Genomic DNA, 14,367 nt, shown 5'->3' on the forward strand with positions numbered 1-14,367 from the left:
GTCCTGCAGGAAATTTGGACTAGGAAGTAGATTATCTTGAACTCTGAAAGAGCATTCGAAACATTTTACAAACATTTTAATGTGATCTCCTGCTGCTGAATTTTTTTTTTTACCAAGATGTTTCCAGTCGCAGCAGCTTTCGTTTGCTCATTGGCCTCCAGTAGCCATCGTGCCAAAAAAAATAAATAAATACTGTCTTTAGTCTTTTGTTTAAGAACAAAGTGTACGATAGAAGCTACAGTGGTCCGACTTTATTATGATGTACACTGAAAGGTAGGTTTTCACAAGGCCACCCAATTTATAGGCCTATGCACAATAGCCATTGGGGGGAAATTAATACGTCATCGTCAAACTTTTTGGATGCTGATTGGCCAACATAACTATACGAGCTAGGCCACAATAGGCTACAAAACAAGGAATCCCTCTCACACACCCTCGTCCTTTTTTTTTTTATGGCGGACCAAATATAGCCTATAAAGTAGCAGTAGCCTATATTTACTGTATCAATTCTTTTTATACTATAATGCGACACAACAGTAGCCTACTTTACAACTATTTACTAAATAAACTATTTTTATTAGTTGCCTTCGCCTTTGTGTTGTTTTTTATGCAAGGTGAACTGTTAAACCACCATGTTTAAACAGCGTGATAGCCGCGTAGAATACAGAAGCTACACGGCATTTCGAAACCAAAAATGCTATGTTATGTACTTGGCAATTGGTATCATATAGATGCCAGGAAATATTAAGTCCTAGATTATAATGAGAATTGTTCTAATTTTCGAACCTGAGGGTGGCAAGGGAATATCCTATCGCGAGACCCCTCATGTGCGGGGCCTGGAACGGTCGCCCCACTTGCCACCCCCTTAAGGCCGCATCGGAAGTTGATGGTGCTGAGGCCTACGTATATTCAGGAATTTGAGTGTCAAGGCCTTCATCTTCGTGGATATAGGTTAGTGTTTCTTCGTCTTAAACGTACCGTAGTAAATGCGATGTGAATGTTCTTTCGTGAACGATACAGCATTACGAGTTCCAACAAGGTCCTTGAACGTTTAAATGCCAAACTGGCAAGGAATATATTATTGGCCTAGTTTTATAGCATTTCTTGGTATACGATTCCCCCGGGTACGCTATTCTGCCTCATCGTGGCACCCGGGTGGAAACGGTTACTTGAGGGGGTAACTAGGCTAAATGAATGGCGAAACATAACTCCCGTGGGGATGCCCACGGGTAGACGAGAGTCCACCTCTTGCACGGGCGGAGTTGCAAAAGAGTCCTCATAAACCTGTGACACATCCAAGCGCTGTTCCTCAAGGGACCGTTACATAAATGGCGAGTCCCCCACGGTTAGCTTGGTATAACGAAGGAAAATGGCGGAGGCTCCCGGTGTCCTCGGCCTTCGGCCATGTTCAGCCAAGCATGCGTCCGGGGCCAAAGGCATTGGAAACAGCAATGCTTTACATAGGCATTGACTCGGGTCTCTCTCAAACAGAATTGTGTTCACACAGGTCTGTTTTTTTTTTTACTGTTTGGCGTCAAAACAGGTTTTTTTTTCAAACTTTGAGCTCGATGAGCCTTCGGCTCAGCTCATAAGACGATCAAACGGTATTGGATTCCAGCAGCTTTCGATTTTCATTTTTTCTATTTTTCTTCTCCTTCATTTTCGATCCATGTTTTGGTCAGATGCTTTTAATTGATTAGTGAATGACTTCTTGGTGGGGAAATCCTGAGATCTTGCGTCGAACGGGCCTAATATAATGCTCACGTGACTGGACACGCCGATGCAGCTATAGACTACTTCATGCGATACTAGATAGTAGTTCATGGCACCGGGAAATTAGTTGTATTGTATAGTAGTACTAATTTATAAGTTCAGGGCCCCCTTACAGAATTCCCCGAGTAGGTTCACACTAACGCGACTTTCTATAGGACTATACAAAAATAGGCCTCATGTTGTTTGTTGATCGCTTAGACTGCAGCGGTTCTCAACCTTTTAAGCTCGTCGACCCCTTTTTACAATCCCCACTCTGCGGCGACCCTCATCCACTCAGCAATATCTTCTTCTTCTTATATAATACAGACGTTACTTCAAAAAAGAAGATGATTACGTCCTACGCGTCATGCATTTAGTCATGCATATTAACCAATGACTTAAATTCTGCCAAGTCACTGGTTTTCCTGGCTAGCTCAGGCAACCCATTCCATGCTCTAATAGCACTAGGGAAGAAGGAGTATTTGTACAAATTTGTCCTAGCATATGGGACGAGGAATGTGCCTTTATCTTTGTGTCTTTCAGAGTATTTTATTAAATTTTGTTTTTGTATTTGAAGATTATGGTTCAGTGTTTTATGTATTATTGCTACTTTACTTTTGATCCTTCTGTCCTGAAGGCTTTCTAAATTTAGTGATTTTACTAAAGGTGTTACTCTAGTCAAATGTGAATATTCGTTTGTTATGAATCGCACTGCTCTATTTTGTGTCTGTTCTAGTTTCTTAATGTTTTCTTGAGTTGAAGGGTCCCAAACAGAGGATGCATATTCTATTATTGGCCTAACCAAGGTTAAATAACATTTTAGTTTTATGTTCTTATTTGATTTATAGAAATTTCTTTTAATAAATCCTAATGCTTTGTTTGATTTTTTTGTAGTTTCATCAATATGTGGATTCCATGACAGTTTTTCATTTATTATAACACCTAGGTATTTTGCGTTTTTAGTCTGTGTTACTGGTTTGCCATGGATAAGATAAGTGGAATTAATTTGTTTTAGTTTTTTTGTTACTCTTAACAACTGACATTTTTCTGGGTGGAAAGACATGCTCCAATTTGATTCCCATTTCTGTAATTCATCTAATTCTCTTTGTAAAATATCTGTGTCTTGTGTTGTTTTTATTGTTCTATATATTATGCAATCGTCTGCAAATAATCTGACTTTTGTTCCTGAAGTAATGCAATTTGGTAAATCATTTATGTAAATTAAAAATAGTAGTGGACCCAAGACTGTTCCTTGAGGTACACCTGAGTTTACTGTTATCGGTGTTGATTTAGAGCCATTTATTATTACAGTTTGTTCTCTCCCTATCAGAAAGTCTTTAATCCACTGATGCAGTGGACCATTAATGCCGAAATATTTTAATTTTTTAAGCAAACTATGGTGGTGAACTTTGTCAAAAGCCTTAGAAAAATCTAGTAAGATAGCATCTATTTGTTCGCTATTATCTAAACCTTTTGAAAAATCATCAATTAGTCCTATTAGTTGTGTTTCACATGATCTATATTTCCTAAAGCCATGTTGGTATGGTGTGAGGACATTATGTTTGTCTAAGTGGTTTATGATGTTGCTACATATTATGTGTTCTAGGATTTTACATGTGATGCTGGTAAGTGATACTGGTCTGTAGTTTCCTGGGTCAGATTTTTCTCCTTTTTTAAATAGGGGGGTGACATTAGCTTCTTTCCAGTCCTTTGGTACTCTGCCCTGGTTAAGTGAAGCCTGAAAGAGTATTTTGAACACTGGGGCTAGCTCATTACTTAGTTCTTTGAGTAATCTAGCTGGAATACCATCAGGTCCAGAAGCTTTATTTGGTTTGGTGTTGGCTAATAGTTTTTGAATTCCATTTTCTTGTACTACTATATCTTCTATGTTGTCTACTTGGTTCAAATTCAGTAATATGTCTTTGTCTCCTGGGGCTGAGAATGCTGATGCAAAGTATTTGTTTAGAATGTTTGCTTTAGTTTCATTATCATTATGTATTATGTTATGTTCATCTTTTAATGGCGCTACGCCTGTTGTTTCCATTTTCTTAGACTTAATGTATGACCATAGGTTTTTGTTGTTGTCTTTAGATATTACATTGTTTATGTATTCACTCTGCAGCTGTCTGCTTACTTTTTGGGTTAAGTGTTTAATTTTTATATACTTTTTGTAAACTCTTTCTGCATTAGTTTCTTTAAATTTTCTATATAGGTTTTCCTTCTGTTTACAAAGCTTCTTTAGTCTATTATTAAACCAGCATTTATTTATTTTGTTTGATGTGTATTTAGTTGGTATTTGATTTTCTATAATGCTTTTAAGATGGTTTTTAATGAAATTCCAGAGGTCATCGACTGGTTGGTTAATGTCTTTTTCTAATAAGAATGTTTGTTGAAAGTTTAATGCAGCTTGGTGTAGTTGTGTTAGGTTACATTTATTCCAGAGTAAGATTTTTCTTTTGGGTTTTATATTGGCTACTGCTTTTATCTGACTGTGTATTTTTATGATCTCATGGTCTGATAGACCAGGGATAATATCATAATCAACTACTAATCCAGGTCTGTTGGTTAAGAAGAGATCTAATGTGTTGTTTAATCTAGTTGGCTTTTTAATGATTTGATCTAAACTTAGGTTGTGTAAAGTTTCTATGAAAAGCTCATTTATGTCCTTAAGGTTTTGGTGTTTATCTATGGTTAGTGTTTTCCAATTTATATCAGGTAGGTTGAAATCACCCATAATCCAAAAAACTGCATTTTTATTTGTCTCTTTAAGTGTCGTAATCTGCGCATGATTACATAGTTCCTGCATGTATTCTAAACTAGAATTTGGTGGTCTGTAAATGCTGCCTATTATTAGGATAGAAGAAAAGACAAAAACAATCCATATTTTCGATGGTCTTAGGCGACCCCTGGCAAATCGTCAATCGACCCCTAAGGGGGTCGCGACTCACAGGTTGAGAACCCCTGGCTTAGAGTGTATAAAGAAATGAAGCTTACCAGTAGAACGATATAAGGGTACAGGCCAAACCATTTTTACAGACAATGTTGTCAGTATAGACTGAGAAGCTTGTTATGAGCTTTTATAAAAGGTTACGTCAATCACGTTAACGGGGAATTTCTGTCATTTTAACAGTGGCCCATTTAGTTGGCCAAACGGGCCTTTTCCCGAATGCCCAATATAGCCTAAGCCAATCCGACCCTGTTGCTGGAGTTAACAGTTATGTATGTCAACCACGATAAGATCAAATGACCCATGTTTAATTAGAATGATCTTGTCAACCACTGTAGATAATCTCCCGCCTTCCGAGATTTTTTTTTTCTACCAAAGCGAAAGAGTGTATATCTTATCTTATCTTATATAATATAGACGTTACTTCAAAAAAGAAGATGATTACGTCCTACGCGTCATGCATTTAAATAAGTCATGCATATTAACCAGTGACTTGAATTCTGCCAAGTCACTGGTTTTCCTGGGGCAACCCATTCCATGCTCTAATAGCACTAGGGAAGAAGAAGTATTTGTACAAATTTGTCCTATGGGACAAGGAATGTGCCTTTATCTTTGTGTCTTTCAGAGTATTTTATTAAATTTTGTTTGTGTATTTGAAGATTATGGTTCAGTGTTTTATGTATAATTGCTACTTTACTTTTGAGTCTTCAGTCCTGAAGGCTTTCTAAATTTAGTGATTTTACTAAAGGTGTTACTCTGACTCTAGTCAAATGTGAATATTCGTTTGTTATAAATCTCACTGCTCTTATATTTTGTGTCTGTTCCAGTTTCTTAATGTTTTCTTGAGTTGAGGGGTCCCAAACAGAGGATCCATATTCTATTATTGCCCTAACCAAGGTTAAATAACATTTTAGTTTTATGTTCTTATTTGATTTATAGAAATTTCTTTTAATAAATCCTAATGCTTTGTTTGATTTTTTTTATTTCATCAATATGTGGATTCCATGACAGTTTTTCATTTATTATAACACCTAGGTATTTTGCGTTTTTAGTCTGTGTTACTGGTATAAACCGAGACTTGTCGAAAGTCACCGACATTTAGATTCAGCCCCGGTAGCCAATCACGTACACGTTTCAATTTCACGTTGTGCTTTGATAGTAAACAAACCATTAGTCCATTAATAGACATCTAGATCTAGCTCTAGTCTACTAGAATCTATATCTAGATCTAGATCTAGATTCTATTTGGTTGGATAATGAATGCGTAAAAAATAGTCTTGGACAGTTTGATCTGTTGTAGTGTTGATGACTGCAGCTCGATTATCGATAGATCGATTTACATTTTACATTATTGTCATACTAGAGGGGTCTATTTAAATTATATTATTATTAGATCTATAATATTTATGTCTAGAGTCTAGAGTAATCTAGACTCTACACTCTAGTCTCTCTAGATTCTAGATCAATTGTCAATAGTAAATTTATACAATTTAATATTCTAGATCTAGATGTAATTGAGTAATTCTAAATCTACATTATAATCTACTATAATCTAGTGACTAGTGATTCTAGTCTAGACCCCCTGCCGTATATATATATAGAAATCTAGTTATAGTATAGTTATATATAATTTATTATAATATACATCTAGACTAGTTCTATACTTACTATAAATATAAGTATAATAAATAAATGATTTAATAATATAATAATTATTATTATAGTTATTATAGAATTATAGATCTAGATTTTCTAGGTCTAGATAGTCTAGTGTATAACTATAATAATAGGCTATAGTTATAAGTTATACTTATAGTTATAGGACTATACTACTGTATATAGGAATATAGGGGTCTATGCCTGCCCATGGCCATGGTGTCTATAGACTAGTATAGACAGTATAGTATGAGTATAGGATAGTTATATATAGTATAGATTTAGTCTAAGATTATACTGATACTTATATAAATATTGTTACAAATGAACAGTGACAACTAGAGGTCAACCTGTGACCCCAGCGAGATGACACAGCAGCCAGTGTTCTCTGGAATCTACGCATATAAACAATGACAGGATGTGACGTGTCCTCACGTGTTGTTCCAGGGGACAAACAGATCTAAGAAGGGGGCAGTTACTAATGAACAGTGACAGATAGAGGTCAGTACGTGTGACCCCGGCTTGATGACACTGCAGCAGGTGTTCTCTGGAATCTACATGTAAAAACATAGACAGGATGTGATGTTTCCTCACGTGTTGTTTCAGATGATACTAGCAGTGTTTGTGCAACTTTGGAGGAGCGATTAGGGACTCTATATAAGCCAGAGAGTTAATGTGAAAGTCAGTCGTGAGTGAGCCATTACAGTCGATACAGATGATGTAAGACGTGTGCGACTCTAGTGGAAGAGAAATGTGTACGACTCGATGCAAGTTAACTAGGGTAGAGTTAACTGGAGTGGACTACTGTCATTAAAGTCTATACAGCGAACTACGGTGGACTTGAGCCATTACAGTCGATGTAATACGTGTTCAGCTCTGATTCGGTAGACTTGAGTACGACTTGGTTCAGCTTTGGGAGACCTGGAGTGACACTGGAAAGTGTGTCATTGGTCTTTTCTGTGGAATACGGCTCGATGCATGTTGAGAAGAGATGAATTGCAATGAAGTGAAGAGATGAATTGCAACGAAGTATAGCTAACTGTAAACTGACAGATATTGTACAGTCTTCTAAGCTACATTTTACAGTGACGAATTGTTAGAGTTAATAGTCATTAAAGCTATATGAAACTGCAAAAGCCTCTTGGACAGAAACCCAACATCAGCAAGCGTGGGGCAGTCAAAAAGAAAATGAGACTTAGTTTCCTCCCTGTACTGCGCTATAATAGCTTGCTTAGGCCTTGGCAGCCTCCATAGGGAAGTGCTGTCAGGGCGCCTCATGTGCTCCCAGTCTCGGAACAGTCAGATGGCTCTATTAGTCCATGTTAAACAAAACAACATGTATTCTGTATATAGGCAATCTCAATCATCTACGTCTTTTGTCCGATTATTAAAAATTCTACGCGCTAGCCTATTGTACTATTACAAAATAAATATTTATTTAAAGCCCCCTTTTACATTTTTATAATATTATTCTATTATTATAGTAGACCTTTTTTTTTATATAGTTTTGAAACAGTCTTTATCTATAAAAAATGAATTCAAATAAATTTTTTTTTTTTTTTCAGATTTTAGAAGTGACTCCACAATGAATGAAAAGGAAAGGCTTTGTGACAGATGTTTATTTGTTCCTACACGTGTTTCTGTCATTTTACTGGCTATGATTCAAGGAGGAATCTTGAATTATTTTCTTATTCATTATCAGACACACAACTGGTATGCTTGGATTGCAGGAGATGTTGCAATAATATTCAGCTTTTTTGTTGCATTTTTCATCTCTTTTAGAGAGCTCAAAATCGTTCACAAAGCTAAAAAATATGTCAAAAATCACTTATTGATTTCTACAGTAGAAGCCGGCAGTTTTCCCCTTGTTTATTTTGCTTGGTTGGTGTATTCTGTGATTATGGCTGTCCGGGTTGGCATTATTTACAAATCTTTGGCATTTCAAGTCCAACATGAATTGTTTTTTGATAGAAACCTCCTCAAAGTTACTGTGGCCTTTTCTGGATTGGTATTTTTGCTTTTAGTGGCTTCACACCATAACTTTGGCCCTGGAACAACTGCTGGCAACCAAATAAACCTTTTGTCTGCCTTGGTTCCTTTTGACATCATAGATGCAGTTGACATACTCAGCATATTTTTTTTCAAGGAAGATAGAGATACTCTTGAGCCAGTTCTGGCATGGTTCATCATCATTGTTGCTTGTCTGAATTTGGTGCTTCCCACTGTACCACTCATGATGCTAAGCAAGAGTCACTTTGGTGCCCAGCCCATTACGTCTCAGTTGGAGTATCTGAACAAACTCATTCACATCTTTGTCATTAATTTACCTCTGCTGGCTATTCGCCTGATTCTGTGGCAGAAGCACAGGATGGAGATATCACCATTGTTAGTGAAAAATGTCTTCATGATAGTTGTGCTGGGCATTGAGCTGCATGAGAAAGAAAAAACACAACAGAAAAATATGGATGATGTTGCAAGCACTGGCAACAGAGCTGGAAGTCTGAGAAGTATGGTGGGACATGAGCCTTTTTCTGCTTGTAATAATAACCATGTTTAAAGGTTCTATTTAAAAAAAAATGGATTGGAAATCAAACCTAATTTTTTTTTTGTTTTGTTTACTTTTTTATTAAAAATATTGATATTATTTTAGTGTATTTAAATAGTACCTAAGTTCATGGAATAAATGTTGTTGTAATTTGATTTATTAAATGAAAAATTTTATGCTTCAATGACATTTATTAGAAATTTGAGTCACTAAGATAAAAATTCTATTAGTTGATCTATTTTTTTAAAATTAAGGGAAAAGCCTACACAAGCATAACATTTTTATTTTTTAATTGCTTTGTTCAATTTCCCATTTCTTCAAATGTCAATCCATCAAAATAAATAATGTGGCCTATAAGAAGCTTACTTATAGAAACAATGGAGATGCATTTTTTAAATTTATTCTAAGCAATAATTAAAAGCTTATCAAAAAGACTGTATACAATGGAGGCTAATGGTATTTTATCTTTGCATGTCCTGTTGATTTTTTGCCCAGTGCTTTGAATTCACAACTTTTCCAAACCAATTATTTTTATCATGCATTTAAAAAAATTATTTATCCAAATATTTGACAAATTTACTCATCTGGGATAAATTTTTTGTTTTGCTTACATTTTCATAAAATGTTCATTACTGATATCAATAAAATTATTATGTAATATTAACATTCCAGTAAGACATTTAAATCGTATCAATATTCATTAAAAGTAAACTAAATAATGTATTTTTGCCGAAATGCTAACTGTTTTTTTATACATATTTTTAATGCAATTACCATAACTATCCGCTGTGTTAACATGGCACAACAATTTTGACTTTTAACAAAGTGTTTAACCCCATGGAGGAAAAACATTTACTTCACTTCAAAAATTATTACGTTTCTTTTATCATATGGAAACGAATACTCTTTTTTGTTCTCACATTAAGCAGTTTTTATTCCCTTTTGTGGAGTTGTAAGCATATTTCAAATGTAGAATCTCATATTGGATTCCATTTTTCTTCTTTTTCACATTTTAATTGTAGAATCTCCTATTTAACTAAATTCTTTTTTTTTTAGTAAAGATTGAGAAACATGCAGTAAATATTTGTAAATTATTATTTTTTCTTGTTGACACATTTGCCAGTTCTCAGCCACTTTTGTGGACTTGTAAGCACATTTCAAATGTTCTATATCCTATTTTATTAAATTCTTCTTTTTATATCAGGAAAAATTGTGAAACTGTTACTATGTTAAGATTTTACATTAATTTTCATTTTCCCCATTTTATTCTTTCCCTCTTTCTGTGCTAATTATTTTGATAGAAAAAAAAAGAGTTTTCCTAAACAAACAAAATTCTTCAAGGTGGTCAGAGTTACTAAAATGTAGCTTTTTATTTCATTTTATAATTTAACATATTTTATTTTAAAAGAAAATAGGTCTTCACCAGCGCTACCGAAATTACTCCATGAGAGTAACCCTGCACAGAAAGAGTTAAAACTTAATGTAAGCCTTTTAAAAACTGTGCTGTTCCATTGTAATATTATTATTTTTAATTTAAACAATTTTAAATAGAATCTCAATTTTCATGTAATGAAAATTATTTGTTACTATTATTTGCTCAAACTATTTTTATTGTGATTTCAAATGGTTTATCAGCACCGCAAGTGAGTTTTTTTCTTGCTACAAATTGTATATACTGAATCTTTAATGTTTAAAGTTTTGCGTTATTCTTAGTTATATTACTTATTTTAGTCTTTTCAAGAAAAGTGTTGGCTCGTGTAGCTTAGTTACAATATTTATGTTATCTGATTGTCTATTATTATGTTTTCAGCTTGCATTTCACATTATTTTTGGCAATATGTGCTACTAATTACACTTTTGTTTCTGTGGATTTGACATAGTAAATTATTGTTTACTATTTTGAACAATGCCTATTCATTTTAGAGATTATAATTCTTCCTCTAGATGTAAGCTGTTTTCTAGTGTAGCTCACATAAAATCTGTACTGTGGAAACAAATAACTTTGATTTAAGCACTTATATTTATAGTGACATAATATTCACATCTAGGATTACTAGGACATATTTAAATACAGTGACAAAATACACATTTGACTGATCTTGAACATTTTAGGGAAAAAAATAAATACAAATGTATTTATTGGACTAAAGCAGTTTTCAATAAAAAACAAACTTTAAGTTCATAAAATGAAGTAATAATTTTTATAAAATAAGTAACATATTAGTAAATATTACACATGTACTAATTTAGTTAAAAAAAAAAAAAAAAAAGAAGTATTTAAACTTTCAAAAGTACTGTTTATTAGCTAGGACATAGAAAATGATGATTCATTCAAGCTTTGCTTATCAATATGCTTTGAATCTAAAAATCTAATTACTCAGAAGTAATTCTATGTTAACTTCTTTTTCTTGAAATTATAAAATGTCGAACTTTGACCTACCCAAGAAAAAAAAGCACCTTCATTTAGAGCTCTGTTGGATTCTCACTTTACCACATACATTTTGTGAAAGGGTTAGAGGGTTAGTTTTTTTTTAATTGCATAATTATTTATAAAATATATTTATTTGTTTAAATATTGCATACTTGTTTTGGTGATATTATAAATATTATTGTTGATGTTATTGTTAACTGAAAACTTGTTAAAGTACTGGGTATAATCAGCCAGGCAATTGTTATAAAATCTTTTGCTTTTTATTTAAAAAAAAAAACCACAACATTCCATAATATTTAATATACATTAAATATTTTGTACATAATTCTTTTTTTTAATATTACAAGATGCTTCAAACTAAATAATTATATTTTGAACAAAAAAAAAATTTTTTTTTTTATGAATTAAGGAGTTAGCGATTGGTAGGGTTATCAGACAACAACATTCCCAAAGGAGGATTAAATGAAGGACAAAAAATGACAAAGTAAACTGGACATATTTATTTGATTAAACTTCATAGTAAGCTGTACTGCAACTTTATTACATGTCATATTTCTCAGAAGAAAAGACTTTCAGCAGTAGTTCATCATTCGCGCTAACATTTACGTGGAACCCCATGCAGGCAGGATATATATTTCAATATCCACAAATAGACAAAGATATCTTTTAGAGCCTCACTGTAATCAACATTGATGGATTGATGCTGTGTACTATTTGTCATTATCAAGTGCATTTATCATGCCATTCGTTATATAGAGGTTATATAAATACTAATCAACACAGTGAACATGCGCCTTGCTGTGAAGCTTTACATCTTTTCATCTTTCTATTTTAAGGGAGTTTTTATATTTAAACCAAAAGATATTAAGTATTAAATTTGATTAGTATATTGTTTGCCATTATAGTAAACAGCAGTGAAAAGCCAGACATTTTGACACTTAGGCTAATGTGCTGGCTGGCCTGAGGACATTTCCTCCTTTTTCCGGATCTCTCTTAACCCTAGCTATTGAAACTAAAAAATGTATCACATTTCTAAACTTAAAAACATAGAGGCTAGTTTAACATGAGTACTATTTGTAGCCACCATTTTACAAAGGTGTTATTAAACGATAGTGGTCCTGGAGCATCCAAAAACTTACTAGTGAAATCTATCCTACCCTGATTCAAAGTAGAGACCACATAGATAACCATATTTCTCCAATATATGTTCCTTTATTAATTAGGACTAACATTATAACTTTTTTATTTTTCATTGTTACCACAATTATGGTGAAGTAATAGTTAAGATATAGAATTGGAATAACTGGTTGTTTTTTTGTATAGATTTTTTTTAAAGTTAAGCATATCATAAATAAAAAAGTGAAATATTTTAGAGTATGTTTTTTTTTATTGTTCTAATATTTCAAATTTTTTTATTTATAATCTTTTAATTTACAGCCATACTGTGCACATTTAACAACCTAAACATGCATTAGTAATGTACATTATGCTTTATTGCTTAGAGACATATTCAGCACCAAGCTACTGTAGCCAGACATTATTGGAATAAAAAATGTCTATGTAAAAAAATAAAATTTAATTTGACATTTCAAAAGAAATGTTAGTTGTTTTTTTATTTTTTTTTAACATATAAATTAAAAAAAAAATAGTAGTATAGGACTATTTTTTTTCTTATAATGATAATATTTGTTTAAAAGTTATAAATTAAAACATGATGATATTTTAAAGAAAATGTTTAATATCTCTTCTTTTTTAATTATATTATTGTTTACAGTATTATTTTTATTAATATTATTAATTATTTTATTTTTATATTTTAAATTTATATTTTAAATGTGTTCTTTTACATTTCTATTCTAAAACATATGGTAGTGGATTGTTAATCCTGCTCACTATTAATTGATTTATTTTTTTGTAAAATAATAAGGGATCTTTCTTTTTGAAGTAGAATTCTGTTTCAATGTATCTATTTACCTTCTAGTGATATTAAAAATGTTCTCATTTATTTGTTTAAAAAAAAAATTGAAAATCATGTATGACATAATCAGAACTGTTGAGAAAGATATTTTTTTTTATATATTTTAAATGTTATTTCAAAGTTTCATCTTCATGGCAACTGAAACCCATTAAGCCTGTCTTATTGGAATGTGATACAGAAATTATTAATTGTATCAAAAAATGTTTGATTTATTACATTTTAATATGATTGTTCAAAGATAGCTTTAGTGTAGATAGTCTAAAGTATTTAGCATAAATATAACAGTTTGGCCTTGAGATATGTTTCTGACTATATAAACTAATAATAAAACATTGGTGTTTAAACAAAAAATGTTTCTATTAGTTCAAAAAAGCTTGCTTGCATGTTAATGTTTGAATACTTGTTCCTTTATGAGAAAATTTGAGAATTTTTGATTTAAAGAAAACACAAAAGTAAGTCAACAAAATGTTACAGATAGATATAGAGAAGACTAGTCTAAATTGTAACACTTGAAACATTATCCTAATTTTATTTTTTTTTCACTGTACAATACCCCATGTCTAGGTTACCAGGATTTATCTACTGTTAAAACAGTTACCTAGATGTATCTACTGTTAAAACAGTTACCTAGATTTATCTACTGTTAAAACAGTTACCTAGATTTATCTACTGTTAAAACAGTTACCTAGATTTATCTACTGTTAAAACAGTTACCTAGATTTATCTACTGTTAAAACAGTTACCTAGATTTATCTACTGTTAAAACAGTTACCTAGATTTATCTACTGTTAAAACAGTTACCTAGATTTATCTATTGTTAAAACAGTTACCTAGATTTATCTACTGTTAAAACAGTTACCTAGATTTATCTATTGTTAAAACAGTTACCTAGATTTATCTACTGTTAAAACAGTTACCTAGATTTATCTAGTGTTAAAACATTATCCTAGTTGGGTTTTCCAGGCTTCCCCAATCCCTAGCTACGTCACTGGTGATCACAGATGAACATCAACATGGGCCCCCGCAGGGGGTTGCAAGGAGGAGCACAGGCAGCCCAA

General features: G+C 32.6%; 1 protein-coding gene across 3 annotated transcripts; it reads left to right on the top strand.

Moving 5' to 3' along the window:
- The first annotated feature begins 5,801 nt into the window (after positions 1–5,801).
- LOC106051615 (transmembrane protein 121B-like) lies at positions 5,802–13,338 on the top strand. 3 transcript variants are annotated; one of them, XM_056027488.1, is made up of 2 exons: positions 5,802–5,857; positions 7,921–13,338. In XM_056027488.1, the coding sequence occupies exon 2, from the start codon at positions 7,941–7,943 to the stop codon at positions 8,910–8,912; it is 972 nt and encodes a 323-aa protein (XP_055883463.1). In that variant the 5' UTR covers positions 5,802–5,857; positions 7,921–7,940; the 3' UTR covers positions 8,913–13,338. The 3 variants fall into 3 exon arrangements, with proteins under 3 accessions (XP_055883463.1, XP_055883462.1, XP_055883464.1); XM_056027487.1 differs by lacking the exon at positions 5,802–5,857 and adding an exon at positions 5,877–6,066; XM_056027489.1 differs by lacking the exon at positions 5,802–5,857 and adding an exon at positions 6,537–6,856.
- The last annotated feature ends 1,029 nt before the right edge of the window (positions 13,339–14,367 follow it).

The sequence above is a fragment of the Biomphalaria glabrata genome, chromosome 4 (genome assembly GCF_947242115.1).
Source record: "Biomphalaria glabrata chromosome 4, xgBioGlab47.1, whole genome shotgun sequence".
NCBI lineage: Eukaryota > Metazoa > Mollusca > Gastropoda > Planorbidae > Biomphalaria > Biomphalaria glabrata.